Source organism: Martes martes (genome assembly GCF_963455335.1).
Source record: "Martes martes genome assembly, chromosome: 8".
NCBI lineage: Eukaryota > Metazoa > Chordata > Mammalia > Carnivora > Mustelidae > Martes > Martes martes.
The window spans coordinates 20,182,476-20,198,276 of NC_137895.1; the positions used below are offsets into that span (position 1 = coordinate 20,182,476).

The 15,801-nt window shown below is 40.0% G+C and overlaps 1 protein-coding gene across 1 annotated transcript in view; it reads right to left on the reverse strand.

Moving 5' to 3' along the window:
• UTP20 (UTP20 small subunit processome component) overlaps nucleotides 1-2,513 on the reverse strand; it is a 95,433-nt gene extending 92,920 nt beyond the window's left edge. Inside the window, exons 1-2 of the mRNA XM_080810322.1 lie at nucleotides 2,294-2,513; nucleotides 1,266-1,346 (exon numbers count right to left, since the gene is read on the reverse strand). Of these exons, the coding sequence (XP_080666448.1) occupies nucleotides 1,266-1,346; nucleotides 2,294-2,338 (126 nt within the window). The 5' untranslated portion in view covers nucleotides 2,339-2,513. The remainder of the gene's footprint in view (nucleotides 1-1,265; nucleotides 1,347-2,293) is intronic.
• Nucleotides 2,514-15,801: the final 13,288 nt, after the last annotated feature.

Here is a 15,801-nt window from a genome sequence, read left to right on the forward strand (position 1 = left end):
TCTTCACCTTTATCTCTCACCAGTGTGCCCTCCCCAATCCCAGTAATCATCAGCACACACAAACATTACACATACAATTATAACCACATTGAAATGTTCTGCAATTTCTTGAATGTGACATGCATTTTCTAGTCTGTTTATACAGGCTTCTCTCTCAGCCTGAACCAGCATTTCCTGTCTTCTTTGCCATGCTAAATACAAATAACAAGACTCAATTCAGCTATCATCTTGTCTGCATTACCTTTTCAACACCCCACCCTATACCCACAAGGAATTTAGGTTAGGCTCCTTCAGTATGAGTTGCCAAAGCCTCATGTGCTTACCCAGATCACATCAGTTAACACACTAAATTCACAGACTGGGGGGGCGCCTCGGTGGCTCAGTGGGTTAAGCCTCTGCCTTCAGCTCAGGTCATGATCTCAGGGTCCCAAGATGGAGCCCTGCATCAGCCTTTCTGCTCAGCAGGGAGCCTGCTTCCCCCATCCCCTTTCTCTGCCTGCCTCTCTGCCTACTTGTGATCTCTGTCTGTCAAATAAATAAATAAATAAATAAATAAATCTTTAAAATAAATAAATAAAGAAAGAAATTCACAGACTGAAAATAAGACATCCAAAAAGTCAGTGAGTAGTGACTACAGCCAAGTGAAGAACTGTAAGAACTGAAGATGAGTCCCTTAAGTTCAAGGCATGACATACAGGACCTTAAAAGGCTAACGGAGGAACAATGACTTCATGTAGCAAAACAAGATTTTTCAGTAGAGGTGTGACTGAGAGCATGGTTAGAACTGGAAAAAAATATGTGGTTTGGCCCCTTTCTTTTTATAAAGGAGGAAACCAAGCCCCACGAAAGTGATGTGCCCAAAGTCTCTTTAAAATGGCAGCTTCAGGAGTATGAATCTGCAGCACAGCTCAGAATGCACATGGGAAAGGAAGAAGTTGGCATCACAGAAGTCACCTAAATGTCAAGTTAACTGTCTAACACAGCATCAGCCAACAGAACTTTCTACAGTGACGGCAATGTTCCATATCTGCACTTGCTTAATATTGTAGCAACTAGTCACATATGGCTACTGAGCCCCTGAATTTTTAATTTACTTTAATTTACATTTAATTTGCTGTGTGTAGCTATTGTATAAGATCACACAGGTTTAATGCATTTCATGTAAATAAAGGAATGGCCTGAAAAACAATTCACTTATACTAAAAGGAGAGCCTAAAAAACCAACTACAAATACTTGAAGATTAGCTAATACAATGTTCTCTTACCTCATCATAGCTTGCAGTTCTATCAATCCGGTGAATAATATCAATATTCACATTCCCCAGTCGTTCAGCAAATGTAAGAAACTGTTGGGGGATATTTAATATGCAATCATCATTTAATACTTATCACATCTTGAATACCTGTTTTGAGTACTGTATAATAACCACATGTTGACAATTTCCTTGCGAAAACAGAAAGTTTAAAGTTTCAATAAGCTTGTACTATAAGATAGTACTCTTGTACTATCATTACAAATAATGGTTTGCTTTGCTTGCAATTTCAGGCTTGTATTTTCAATCAATCATAAAATAATATAATTGTGTTTTGTAACTAGAAGCAGACATCACTGATGAATCACAAAAGTGTAAGAACAAACTCAAAGACACTGTCTTAAATGCCCTGCACCACTTTATGAAAATAATTAAATACTTCCATGAATGTATTTGCAAAAGTTCAATCATGTCATTTCAAATAAAATTTCCATGCTAGATTGTGGTGCACCCAGGTGAACGTTGGCGATATAGTCTCGCCAGATGTGTTAGGTTTCACAACCCGCTACAAGCACAGGGATCTGGTTAAGCCGTTGCAGCAATAGTGTTTTTAAACATATACAGATAAACGGTTGTACAGTAACAAAATAATTCTAAGGGAACAAACAGAAAGTGATGTCACAGCCGTTAGCTGGAATTCACTCATTTCCTCCCGCCGGATCGCCCCCCAATTTAGTCTTTAAGGATAAAAGAGAAGTGGAGAACATCTCCTAAGCACTTAGTCGAAGATCATGCATTTCACTTTGGACTAAGGGAATTCCCAGGCAGGCCAGGCCCCCCAAACCACGGGCGAAGCCGGCTATCCAGACGTCTTTCCCCACCCTATGTTTACTACACGCGGAGTCTCCCTCCTTTGCCAGATAAGGGACTCAGGCTCGGCCCAGAAGACTGAAGCCCCGAGAATCCCGCTCAGACCCAGTAGCAAGGCTGAGGCAGCAGGGACCCACACCACTGCTCTGGGCCCAAGTCTCTTTGCTCACCCGGTATGTGTTCTCGGTCTTGTGGGAAACGGGCTTTATCTTCATGGCTGCAGAGAGGCAGGGGCCCGCGAGGACCTAGGTCGCGGGTGGAGGGTATGCAACGGACGGTACGAAGGGAAACTAGCTCACACACTCGCACTCCCGGATTCCCTGATGCTCAGACTTCATCACGTGCGGCTTAAGCCTCTGGGCGCCGCCATGTTGAAAGCGGGGAGGAGACTAAAAAGATCACGTGGGCGGAAGAAGTGACAGAGCAGGCGCAGCCTCCTGGGAACCCGGCCCGGAAGGGAGAGCTGTCGTGGGTACTAGTGTAGAGTTCTTTTTCTCCTTTCAGTTAAGATTTCTAGAAAAACGTGTATTTTTTATTATAAAAGAAAACAAGCCAGTTCGCATTGCTAGCTAACCGTCATTTCCCTTCAACTGTGCACCCTGCAAAGTTCTTTACATCAGTAATTTCATAGTAAGGCTCGTTGTGAACGCTGCATGAACGTAATTAAGGAGCATATTTTTAAACCCCTTTGGCATGCGAAGAAAGCAGGGATATGCAGCTGGTAAGTGGTAGTCTAGAAGTCTCCGAGCTTCAAAGACTGATACTCTTAACCACTATCCGTTCAAATAAAATTGAAAAACAGGAGTTTTAGGGGGAAAATCTTATAATTTCGTGTTCAGTCGGTTGATATTTCGGTATTTTTCCTATCACTCTTACGTTGTGAAAGATAATTGTACAAACAGTTACATGTACTTTTTTTCCCACTTACTCACTCAACAAGTATTTCTTGAGAATCTATGGGCCATGCCCTGTTCTGTGAGCTGAATAAGACAGACAATAATAATATTACTATAATTCTGTTTGGAGGTATTTAGTGAGATGTTTACATTTTACACATGGAGAGATGTTAAGTAGACAATTGAATATATTCCTGCCCAGAGCTCAAGGTATAGGTCAGGGCTGGAGGTGTGGCTTAAATGCCTTAAATACTCTTCACTGCTGAACCATGTGGGGTATTTAAAGCCACAGAACTGGTTGAGATCATTTAGGGAGAAAGTGATGAAAAGGAGGATGAAGAAGACCCAGTTGGACCTCGGAGTGCTCCAACATTTAGCAATGGACTGGAAGGGGAATGGGATGGAGAGTCAGTGAGGTAGATACAGACTAGTCTTGGCATGGAAGAAGAACCAGTGGTCAACTATGCTGAAAGCCCAGGCTAGGAAAGTAGCTGCTGGATCTGACAAGGTGAAAGTCGCTGGTGACCTTGACAAGTACAGTCCAGTGCTGAAGGAAGGAAGCAAAATATGCATGGATTGTGGAGGAAATTGGGTGAAGAAGTGAAGTAGGTGTAACACTATGTGAAGTAGGTGTAACACAGTATTATTGGCATTATGACATCAGTATTTTCTATGTCATTATGGGGTTGTTGTAAATATTTTTAATGGCTCCATAGCATTCACGGATATTATTTTAATGTGGATTTTTTAAAATTAAAAAAAAATTTTATTAACATATAGTGTATTATTAGCCCCAGGGGTACAGGTCTGTGAATCACCAGGTTTACACACTTCACAGCACTCACCATAGCGCATAGCCTCCCCAGTATTCATGGATTTTTTTTTTAAGATTTTATTTATTTATTTTACAGAGAGAGAGAGAGATCACAAGTAGGCAGAGAGGCAGGCAGAGAGAGGAAAGCAAGCTCCCTGCTGGGCGGAGAGCCCAATGTGGGGCTCGATCCCAGGACCCTGGGATCATAATCTGAGCCAAAGGCAGACGCTTCACTGACTGAGCCACCCAGGCACCCTGGATTTTTTAATAATAAAATAGAGAAGTGCCCAATATTTGGCTGGCTTCCAGTAAGCTAATTGGCTTTTTTTTCTTTAGGTGGTTCTTTATGTTAATGCGTCACCAATCTCTTAAGGAAGTCTGTAAAACCTGTAGACCTTCTCCTCAGAAAAGAGCAAATAAGGTCATTCACACTGAAGTGTGGAGATGATTTCAGAAAATTAGAAGTCTGCAGTCATCTGAAGGTAGGAGGCCCCACTCTAAGCAATATTCCCAGCTAATTGCTAAAATTGCTCCCCAGATAATTATGTCCTTTTCTTTCTCTGTTACTTATTTTTTTGTAATGGAGTTAATGGACTATAAGGAATGGAGAGAAAAATGAAAATCAAGGATACTAAAAGAACCGACACTTGTACGTTACATATTGCATGGTTAACCATTACATGATCCTCATATGCACGCATACCTCATTTTATTGTGTTTCACTTTATTGCTCTTCACAGATACTGTTTTTTACAGATTGAAGGTTTGTGGCAACTCTGCATCGAGCATGTCTATCAGTGCCATTTTCTCAGCAGCATTTGCTCACTTCCTGCCTCTGTGTCACATTTTGGTAATTCTTGTAATTTTTCCAACTGTTTCATTACTATTATATTTGTTATAGTTAACTGTCATCAGAGATTATGATTTGCTGAAAGCTTAGATGATGGTTGGCATTTTTTATCATAAAGTATTTTTTTAAGGTTTTAACTTAAATCCCAGTTAGTTAACATGCAGTCTAAGATTAGTTCCAAGTACACAATATAGTGACTCAACACTTGCCTACAACACCCTTAATCCCCATCACCTGTTTCACCCATCCCACCATCCACCTCCCCTCTGGTAACCATCGGTTTGTTCTCTAAAGTTAAGAGTTTGTTTCTTGGTTGGTCTCTATCTTTTTCCCTTTGCTCGTTTGTTTTGCTTCTTAAATTCCGCATATGAGTGAAATCACACAGTATTTGTCTTTCTCTGACTTATTTCACTTAGCATCATACTCTCTAGTTCCACTCATATCATTGCAAATGGCAAGATTTTTTTTTCATTCATTTGGATCACTTTATTGCGATACTTGTATTATTGTGATGGTCTGGAACTGAACCTGCAATATCTCTGAGGTATGCCTGTATTGATAACTTTGGTTGAACAACTTTATATAACATGATGGTTAAGAGCATGAATGCTGGGAACAGATTACCTGTGTTTATGTCCTAGCTCTGTCATTTATCAGTGGTACGACCTTTAGGGAAGTTCCTTACCCTATCTGAGTGTGATTCCCTTAAATATAAAATGGAGTTAACAAAAGTACCTATTTCACAGGGGGCTGTTGTGCAGAATAAATAAGCTAATGGAAGAGTGGCACTTAGGACGGTGTCAATATACCATAACTGTGCAACCTCTGATTAATTACTTAATCTATCCGAGACATAGCTTTCTGATTTATTAAATGGAGATGATAGTAATACCAATCTTACAAGTCATTGTGTTGGCACATAGCAAATGGAATAAATATTTGCTGAGTGGATAAATAAGTAGACATTTATTCTAGCTACCTAACAAGTTCTTTTAGGGCAGGGACCATATACTTTTTCAACTCTGCACCACCAACATATCTCTTAAACTTAAGAATTGTTTAGTGAATGTCTGTTGAATTACTAGAACATTTAATACTTTATTTAACCCTGAAAACCTCAAGTGTAGTATAACTCCTGCATTGGATGTGGGTTATACCATGTGATTTTTAAGTCTCTCCCAAAGCTAAGTTTCTGAGGTTCTGTGTTCTAAGTTTCTGAAGCAGCCATAGGAAACATCTCTGTTTACTTATGATTATCTCCTTGCCCCCAGCTTTTTTCCTCTGTGCCAAAGTCTTGAATACCCCATGCCATCCTCTATTTACCCCCACTGTTGTTCTGCCTGATCCTTTTATTCCAGTCAGGAAATTTACAGTTCCTACCTTCCTTCCTTCTTAAGCTTGATGGGGAATTCTTGGAAGTTTTACCTTTTAAACTTTGTTTCCTTATTACCTAGTACACTATAACTTCAAGCCCATGGAACTATATGATTACATGAGTTTATGGAAGTGGAATCCAGAGAAGACTTCTGGGTAGAGGTGACATCCAAGCTGAGACCCGGGAGATAAATAGAAGTTAGCCAGGCAAAGGAAGAACACAGACATGAATGATGTTATCTAGGTAAAGGGAAAAGTATAAAAGAAAGGGAATAATATATGAAAAGGTTCAAAATGGTTGGGTATACATTTGGTTATTTCTAAATCCTCATCCTAAGCCACACCCTGTCAAGTTAGCACTGGGCACTAGCATTATCCCTATCATCCTTGGGCTAATGGAAGGAAAATATAAGGGACACAGTGAAACTGAGAGATGGGGAGAGCCTCAGTTTCCTGATCTATAACGTGGGGACAACAGTCATACAAGGCTACTGAAAGATGAGCTAAGATATTATAGGTGATGGGTCTATATAGGGGGTGGGTCTGTCTGGTGGCATGGTCTTGTCTAGAAAGGGGCTCAAGGGATGGAATATGTCAATCAGAGATGATCTCAACCCAACAAGGGACTAAGGAAGTGAGGTCTCAAATGAACAGAGACAAGTGAAGTGAAAGAGAAGAAAGAGTGGACCAAGGAGGATCTCTTAGTGACTTGTAAGTAGCAGGGCAAGCTTATCCAGAAGTCATCCTGTTCTTGAGAGAACTATGTACTGTTCACAGTTGTGTGGAAATCAGAAGGCATCAAGAGCATGGAGGTTAGATCCAAAAGAACAGTTGGGATTTTCCATGTTTAGCTGATAAGTGGACTAGTGACTTAACCACTCAGCCTCAGTTTCCTTATGTTTAAAAAAAGCATAATAACCCAACCTGCCTTTTTACTTCCTGGTTGGTAAGGAGATCCTTTGTTGTAAAGCGGGTCAAAGTCTCCTATAACTTAAGAGAGTTATTTAATCACTAGTTATTACTATTTTTATAGTTGTCTTTCTCAATTATGTGACCATATTTTAGCATGGGATCACCGAGCTTCTGTTCTCCTTTCCTTTGTTTAAAATGCAGGCATCAGAAATATCAGACCAGAAATTACAGGTTGTTGGGTTTCACAAGCCCAGTGTAGCCCATTAGTATGTTTTGTTTACAATATTTTTTAAAAAATATTTTATTTATTTATTTCCGAGAAAGAGAAAGCACAAGCAGGGGGCGGTGGGCGGGGTGGGCAGAGGGAGAGGGAGAAGTGGACTCTGTTGAGCAGGGAGCCCAATGTGGGGCTCAATCCCAGGACTCTGGGATCATGACCTGAGCTAAAGGCAGATGCTTAACCTACTGAGCCACCCAGGAGACTCTGTTTATAGTATTCTTAAAGTATTTTAATTTGTCAAAAATCTGGGAATTTCAGGTGAAAATCCAGAATTCCTGCTTCTCTTACAAAAATCTGTGAAACTCACCTACATTTGGAAAAGCCACAATCAAGACACCTGAGTGGCTGTCAGTTGAGTGTATCCAACTCTTGATTTCACCTCAGGTCATGATCTCTGGGTCCTGAGAAGGAGCCCTGCATTGGGCTCCCGGTTGAACATGGAGCCTACTTAAGATTCCCTTTCTCACTCTGCCCAACCTGCCCCCTACCTCATGCTGTACTTGCTCTCTCTCTCTAAAGAAAAAAAAAAAGAAAGAAAAAAAAAAAAAGGAAAAGCAACAGTCAGCTGGAATTGAATAGGGGCAGCCCCCTTGTCCCTGTCCCCACGACTCCCTGAGGTCCTTCACTGGCCCATACATTGGTTTAAGGTGTCCACCTTGGCCCTGTAGGCATTTCAGTTTGCAGCCTCTGCATTAGACTCTTCCAAGTGGAAGGCTGTTATCTTTGATTTTAAGCATACCTCTTGCAAATAGGTTGCTGCTGCTGCTTTTCTTGTTGAATACAGTGAGTGACTCAACTATTTACAGGGGAGTTGATGTGGTTCTCAGTTGGTGTTAAAATATTTGTAATCCCCTTCCCCATCCTCTGAAACACACACACATCCACATGCCTGTACGTGCACGTGTGCACTCATGTGTACACACCATTGTCTTCTATGTTCAACATGTTTCCCTTCCTCATTGCCACTCACCATTTGCATTTCTGCCATGAATGTTAAATTCCTTATTTTCTTTTAAAAGATATGAGAGAATGGGTGCCTGGGTGGCTCAGTTGGCTAAGCATCTGCCTTTGGCTTGAGCTGTGATCCTGGAGTCCTGGGATCAAGCCCGATCAGGCTCCCTGTGGAGTCTGCTTCTCCCTCCCCCTCTGCCCCTCCCCCTGACTTGTTCTGTGTCTCTCCCTCAAATAAATGAATAAAAATCTTTAAAAAAAAATGAGAAGATAACCTACAGTAACCCGCGTTTTGAACAATTTAAGCATCTACACATTTTACATACTTATTTTCATGATTTCTACTCTTTTTTTTTTTAAATTTTTATTGTGTTATGTTAGTCACCATACAATACATCATTAGTGTTTGATATAGTGTTCCAAGATTCACTGCCTGTATATAGCACCCGGTGCTCCATGCAATATGTGCCCTCCTACTCTTTATTTCTATCCTTAACTAGATTACTAATGTCTTCTTTAGGAAGGATGAGCAGTCTCATAATTTGGATGTATTTCTCCTTTTCCATTTTCCTATCTTCCCCTCGGATTATGCCTTTGCATCAAATTATTTTTTGTCTTGGTTGTTTTACATCATAGTTGCTTCTGTGAATGAGAGGTGAGGTGAGCTTGGACTCCACTGCCAGGTCTCCCAGGCTCCCTTGCTCTGTGACTACTGTGTGGCCCTCAGTTTACTGAGGCAATTCAAGTGCCCTTCATGAGGTTGTTATGAAGAATCAGTAACCTAGTAAGTTGGTTTTCAAAGTGTGGTCTCTGTAAACAGCAGCATCAGCACCCTATGGAATCTTGTTAGAAATGCAAGCTCTCAGGCCGCACTGCAAACCTACTGAATCAAAACCTCTGGAGGTGGGTCTCCTGGTAATCAGTGTTTTCACAAACCTGCCAGATGATTCTGATGCAGGCTTAAATTCAGGAATCATTGATTTAATGTATGTTAAAGCACCTGGAATGTTGGCAGATGTCACTCTTGGTGTCTGAAGTTCAGGTTAGGTACCAGGAAGGACCTGTGTCTGAGGCTCTATTTCTTCAGCTAACTAATTGGTTCAGAGAAGAGCATGTGTCCCAAACTGGGCTAGGAGCCCTATCTGGAACTTTGGGTAGAGCTATAGGGAAAGAGGAGGTGGTTGTTGTTGTTGTTGTTGTTGTTGTTCTTCTTCTTCTTCTTCTTCTTCTTCTCCTTCTCCTTCTCCTCCTCCTCCTTCTCCTTCTCCTTTTCCTTCTTCTTCTTCTTTTTTGATGTGCCAAGATAATAGGAGCCTGAAGCTCTTGGTGGCCATTTCACCACAAGGAGAAGTTGACCTGAAAATGAAGTTTACACAAAGGAAAATAGAGCTGAGAGAAAAATAGGGAGGGAAAGGGAAGGGAGGAGAGGGAGAGAGACATTGAGAGATTGAGATTAACTACTTTGAGCCAATGGATCCTTCAGTCTTTGGATTTGTCAGTTACCTTGCTTCATTAATTCCCCCTTTCATGACTAAGTACATTTTAATTGGGTTCTGTCACTTGTAGCCAAAATAATATTTATACAGCTAATGTAAAATTTTTGTGTTGCTGATAAACAAGGCTGGAAACTTAAGCCTTCCTCTGAATACAAATATTTATATAAGGAATAAGAATCAAAAAGTCAAATATAAAATCTTGATGACAGGAGTCAGTGTGATGGATTGGAAAGAATATCAGGCCAGGAGTCAAAAAACCTGGATTCTAATCTTGAGAGGTTCATTCCACTGTGCGACTTTGTAAAATTAACCCTGTTTTCAAAAGAAGTAGTGTACAAAGTCATTATTTAAATGTTGCACTATGTGAAATCAAAGAATTAATAGAGATGCTTTGAGAACTTTGTACATATATAAAATGGTAAGTTTTCAATATTAGTAAGAGAAGATGGAGAAAGAGACACTTTTTTTTTTTTTAAAGATTTTATTTATTTATTCGACAGACAGAGATCACAAGTAGGCAGAGAGGCAGGCAGAGAGAGGAGGAAGCAGGCTCCCTGTGGAGCAGAGAGCCCGATGCGGGGCTCGATCCCAGGACCCCGGGATCATGACCTGAGCCGAAAGCAGAGGCTTTAACCCACTGAGCCACCCAGGCGCCCCGAAAGAGACACTTTTTACCATGATATGATACTTTAAAAGATACACTTAAACATACTTCTGAAGAGGATGAAAAAACAAGCCACAGAATGGGAAAAAACATTTGCAAAACACATATCAGAATAAAGACCTGTACCCAAAATATGCAAAGAACTTAAAATTCAACAATTAAAAACTCAATTAAAAAATAGGTAAAAGAACTGACTAGATGGCTCACTAAAGAAGATACACAGATGGCAAATAAACATATGAAAGATGCTCAATGTTATATATAATTCAAGAATTGCAAATTAAAATAACAGTGAGATACTCCTACACACCTATAGAATGGCTAAGTTCTGAAACAGTGACAACACCAAGTGCTGGTAACGGTCTGGAGCAATAGGAACTCTCATTCATTGCCGGTGGGAATGCAAAATGGGATAGCCATTTTGGAGATATTTATTTATAAGTAATCTTGCACCCAATATAGGGCTCAACTCACAATCCTGAGATCAAGAGTCACATGCTCTACCGACTCAGCTAACCAGGTGCCCTGGGATAACCATTTGGGGAGACAGTTACCTATTTCTTACAAAGCTAATCATATGGTCCAGCAATCTCTCCCTTAGATAAGCTAATGAATTGAAAACTTATGTCCACACAAAAATCAGCACATGAATGTTTATAACAGCTTTATTCATAATTGCCAAAACTTGGAAGAATTATGATGTCCTTTATTAAGTGAATGGATAAACAAACCATGGTTCATCCGTATAATATGGTATTATTCATCAGTAAAAAGAAGCCATCAGGTCATGAAAAAATATGATAGAAGTGTAAATGTGTATAGCTAAGTGAAAGAAGCCAATTTGAAAAGGCAACATACTGTATGACTCCCAACTATATGATGTTCTGGAAAAGGCAAAATTACAAAGACAGTAAAAAAGTCAGTTGTTGCCAAGGACTTGGGTAAAAATAGAGAGGGAGAGCTGAAACCAATGAAACACAAGATTTTTAGGGCAATGAAACTATACTGTATGATACTTTAATGGTGACTACATGACCTGATATCAATAGAAATATATGACACAAATAGTGAACCCTCTGTTATACTTGGACTTTAGTAAATAATGGTCTATCAATATTGGGACATTCATTGTAACAAATATACCATGCTGATGTAAGATATTCATAATAGGAGAAGTTGTATGGGGAAGGAAAGTGGGTATATGGGAATTCTGTGTTCAGTTTTTCTTAAACTTAAAACTGCTCCAAGAATAGGGGCGCCTGGATGGCTCAGTTAGTGTCTGACTCTTGATTTCTTTTTTTTTTTTTTCACTTTTTAAAAAAAATTAGCATATAATGTATTATTAGCCCCAGGGGTGCAGGTCTGTGAATTGCCAGGTTTACACACTTCACAGCACTCACCAGAGCATATACCCTCCCCAATGTCCATTACCCCACCACCCTCTCCCTACCCCCCTCCTCCCAACAACCCTCAGTTTGTTTTGTGAGATTAAGAATCTCTTATGGTTTGTCTCCCTCCCGATCCCATCTTGTTTCATTTATTCTTTTCCTACTCCCCAAACCCCTCCACGTTGCATCTCCACTTCCTCAAATCAGGGAGATCATATGATAGTTGTCTTTCTCCAACTGACTTATTTCGCTAAGGATAATACCCTCTAGTTCCATCCACGTCGTCGCAAATGGCAAGATTTCATTTCTTTTGATGGCTGCATTGTATTCCATTGTATATATATACCACATCTTCTTTATCCATTCATCTGTTGATGGACATCTAGGTTCTTTCCATAGTTTGGCTATTGTTGACATTGCTGCTGTAAACATTTGGGTGCACGTGCCCCTTCAGAACACTACATTTGTATCTTTAGGGTAAATACCCAGTAAATACCCAGTAGCGCAATTGCTGGGTCATAGGTAGCTCTATTTTCAACTTTCAACATGGAGGAACCTCCATGCTGTTTTCCAGAGTGGTTGCACCAGCTTGCATTCCCACCAACAGTGTAAGAGGGTTCCCCTTTCTCTGCATCCTCACGAGCATCTGTCTTTTCCTGACTTGTTAATTTTAGACATTCTGACTGGTGTGAGGTGGTATCTCATTGTGGTTTGGATTTGGATTTGTATTTCCCTGATGTTGAGTGATGTGGAGCACTTTTTCATGTGTCTATTGGCCATCTGGATGTCTTCTTTGCAGAAATGTCTGTTCATGTCCTCTGCCCATTTCTTTTTTTTTTTTTAATTTTTTATTTCTTTTCAGTGTAACAGTATTCATTGTTTTTTCACCACACCCAGTGCTCCATGCAATCTGTGCCCTCCCTAATACCCACCACCTGGTTCCCCCAACCTCCTACCCCCCGCCCCTTCAAAACCCTCAGGTTGTTTTTCAGAGTCCATAGTCTCTCATGGTTCACCTCCCCTTCCAATTTCCCTCAACTCCCTTCTCCTTTCCATCTACGCTTGTCCTCCATATTATTTGTTATGCTCCACAAATAAGTGAAACCATATGATACTTGACTCTCTCTGCTTGACTTATTTCACTCAGCATAATCTCTTCCAGTCCCGTCCATGTTGCTAGAAAAGTTGGGTATTGGTCCTTTCTGATGGAGGCATAATACTCCATAGTGTATATGGACCACATCTTCCTTATCCATTCATCCGTTGAAGGGCATCTTGGTTCTTTCCACAGTTTGGTGACCGTGGCCATTGCTGCTATAAACATTGGGGTTACAGATGGCCCTTCTTTTCACTACATCTGTATCTTTGGGGTAAATACCCAGTAGTGCAATTGCAGGGTCATAGGGAAGCTCTATTTTTAACTTCTTGAGGAATCTCCACACTGTTCTCCAAAGTGGCTGCACCAACTTGCATTCCCCTGCCCGTTTCTTGATTGGATTATTTGTTCTTTGGGTGTTGAGTTTGATAAGTTCTTTATAGATTTTGGGTACTAGCCCTTTATCTGATATGTCGTTTGCAAATATCTTCTCCCATTCTGTCAGTTGTCTTTTGGTTTTGTTGACTGTTTCCTTTGCTGTGCAAAAGCTTTTGATCTTGATAAGTCCCAATAGTTCATTTTTGCTCTTGCTTGCCTTGCCTTTGGTGATGTTCCTAGGAAGAAGTTGCACGGCTGAGGTCGAAGAGGTTGCTGCCTGTGTTCTCCCTCAAGGATTTTGATGGATTCCTTTCTCACATTGAGGTCCTTTTTCTATTTGGAGTCTATTTTCATGTGTGGTGTAAGGAAATGGTCCAGTTTCATTTTTCTGCATGTGGCTGTCCAATTTTCCCAATACCATTTGTTGAAGAGACTGTCTTTATTCCATTGGAAATTCATGCCTGCTTTATCAAAGATTAGTTGGCCATAGAGTTGAGGGTCTATTTCTGGGCTCTCTCTTCTGTTCCATTGATCTATGTGTCTGTTTTTGTGCCAGTGCCATACTGTCTTGATGATGACAGCTTTGCAATAGAGCTTGAAATCTGGAATTGTGATGCCACCAACTTTGGCTTTCTTTTTCAACATTTTTCCTCTGGCTATTCAGGGTCTTTTCTGGTTCCATATAAATTTTAGGATTATTTGTTCCATTTCTTTGAAACAAATGGATGGGATTTTGATTGGGATTGCATTAAATGTGTAGATTGCTTTAGGTAGCATAGATATTTTCACAGTATTTGTTCTTCTAGTCTGTGAGCATGGAACCTTTTTCCATTTCTTTGTGTCTTCCTCAATTTCTTTCACGAGTACTTTATAGTTTTCTGAGTATAGATTCTTTGCCTCTTTGGTTAGGTTTATTCCTAGGTATCTTATGGTTTTGGGTGCAGTTGTAAATGGGATTGACTCCTTAATTTCTCTTTCTTTTGTCTTGTTGTTGGTGTAAAGAAATGCAGCTGATTTCTGTGCATTGATTTTATATCCTGATACTTTACTGAATTCCTATATAAGTTCTAGCAGATTTGGAGTGGAGTCTTTTGGGTTTTCCACATATAGTATCATATCATCTGCAAAGAGTGATAGTTTGGCTTCTTCTTTGATGATTTGGATGCCTTTAATTTCTTTTTGTTGTCTGGTTGTTGAGGCTAGGACTTCTAGTACTATGTTGAATAGCAGTGGTGATTGTGGACATCCCTGCCATGTTCCTGACCTTAGCGGAAAAGCTCTCAGTTTTTCTCCATTGTGACTCTTGATTTCAATTCAGGTCATGATCTCAGGATTGTGAGATCAAGCCCTGTGTTGGGCTACATCCTGAGCGTGGAGCCTGCTTAGGGTTCTCTCTTTCCCTCTATCCCTCCTCCTTCCCTAAAAAACAAAAGAAGACAAACAGGAAAAAAAAAACACACACAACAACAACACTGCTCCAAGAAAAAAGCCCATTAATTTTCTAAAAATCTCACTTCCTCTTAACTTCTCCTTCTAAACCTAAAGTCCTCTGGAGAACAATATGGCTATCTGAGATGGGATCTAGAAAGACAACACCTGCTCTTAAATCCTGGGAATGCCAAGAGGAATTTGGACCAGAATCTCAATACTAGAAACCAAGAAAATTTGGATCTGTGAAATCCAAAGTGAATTAGAAAGAAAAATGAATGCCTCAGAACACCAGAAAAAAATTAATTTATTCACTTAGTAAGTCTTGATTGAATACCTACTATGTATTAGGCACCGATCTAAGGGTTGAAGATACAGCAGTAAAAAAATTCTCTAACCTTATGGGGCTCATATTTTAGTGTAGGGAGACAAAAAATAAACATGTAAATCTGTAGAACATTAGATTGCAATAAACACTATGGAGATAGAGTAGGAAGAGAGAGTGTGTGGCAGAAACTCTTATTGTTTCACAGAATTTGTTCTTTTTCATTTTTAGAAAAAGAACCCCAATCTTGCATTTTAGCTGGTAATGTGGCCATATATTTCCTTCACTCCATTTTGCTCCTGGATATACTGTGACCAAGGTCAGTCCAGTGGATTATGAGGGGAGGTGTTTCATGTAACTTGCAGGTCATGTGCTGAAGGATAAAGGCACTTACCTTGGAAACTTTCTTCTTCCCACTGGCTGGTAAATGGCGTTTACGAAACCATCCTTGGAAGCCAAGTGTGGAAGGTGTCAGAGCCTCCAGCTTTAGATTTTTCAACTCTTTACTGTTGCATGACGAGGAAATAAACATATATTTAATATGATATATATTTATAATATAATAATAATATAATATAATATAATATATATTAATATAATATATATAATATAATATCATATAATAATAATATATTTAATATGAGCCACTTCATTTTTAGATCTCTTGGTTATTACAGCTTAGCTGGTACCTAATTCAGAGAGCACCAGAGAAAAGTGGGGAGAGTTTACTATGTTATATAAGGTGGTTAGGGAAGCAGAAACCTGAAGGAAGGGAGTGGGGGAGGGAGCCATGGGGCTATTTGGCGATGATAATTTTAGGCAGAAG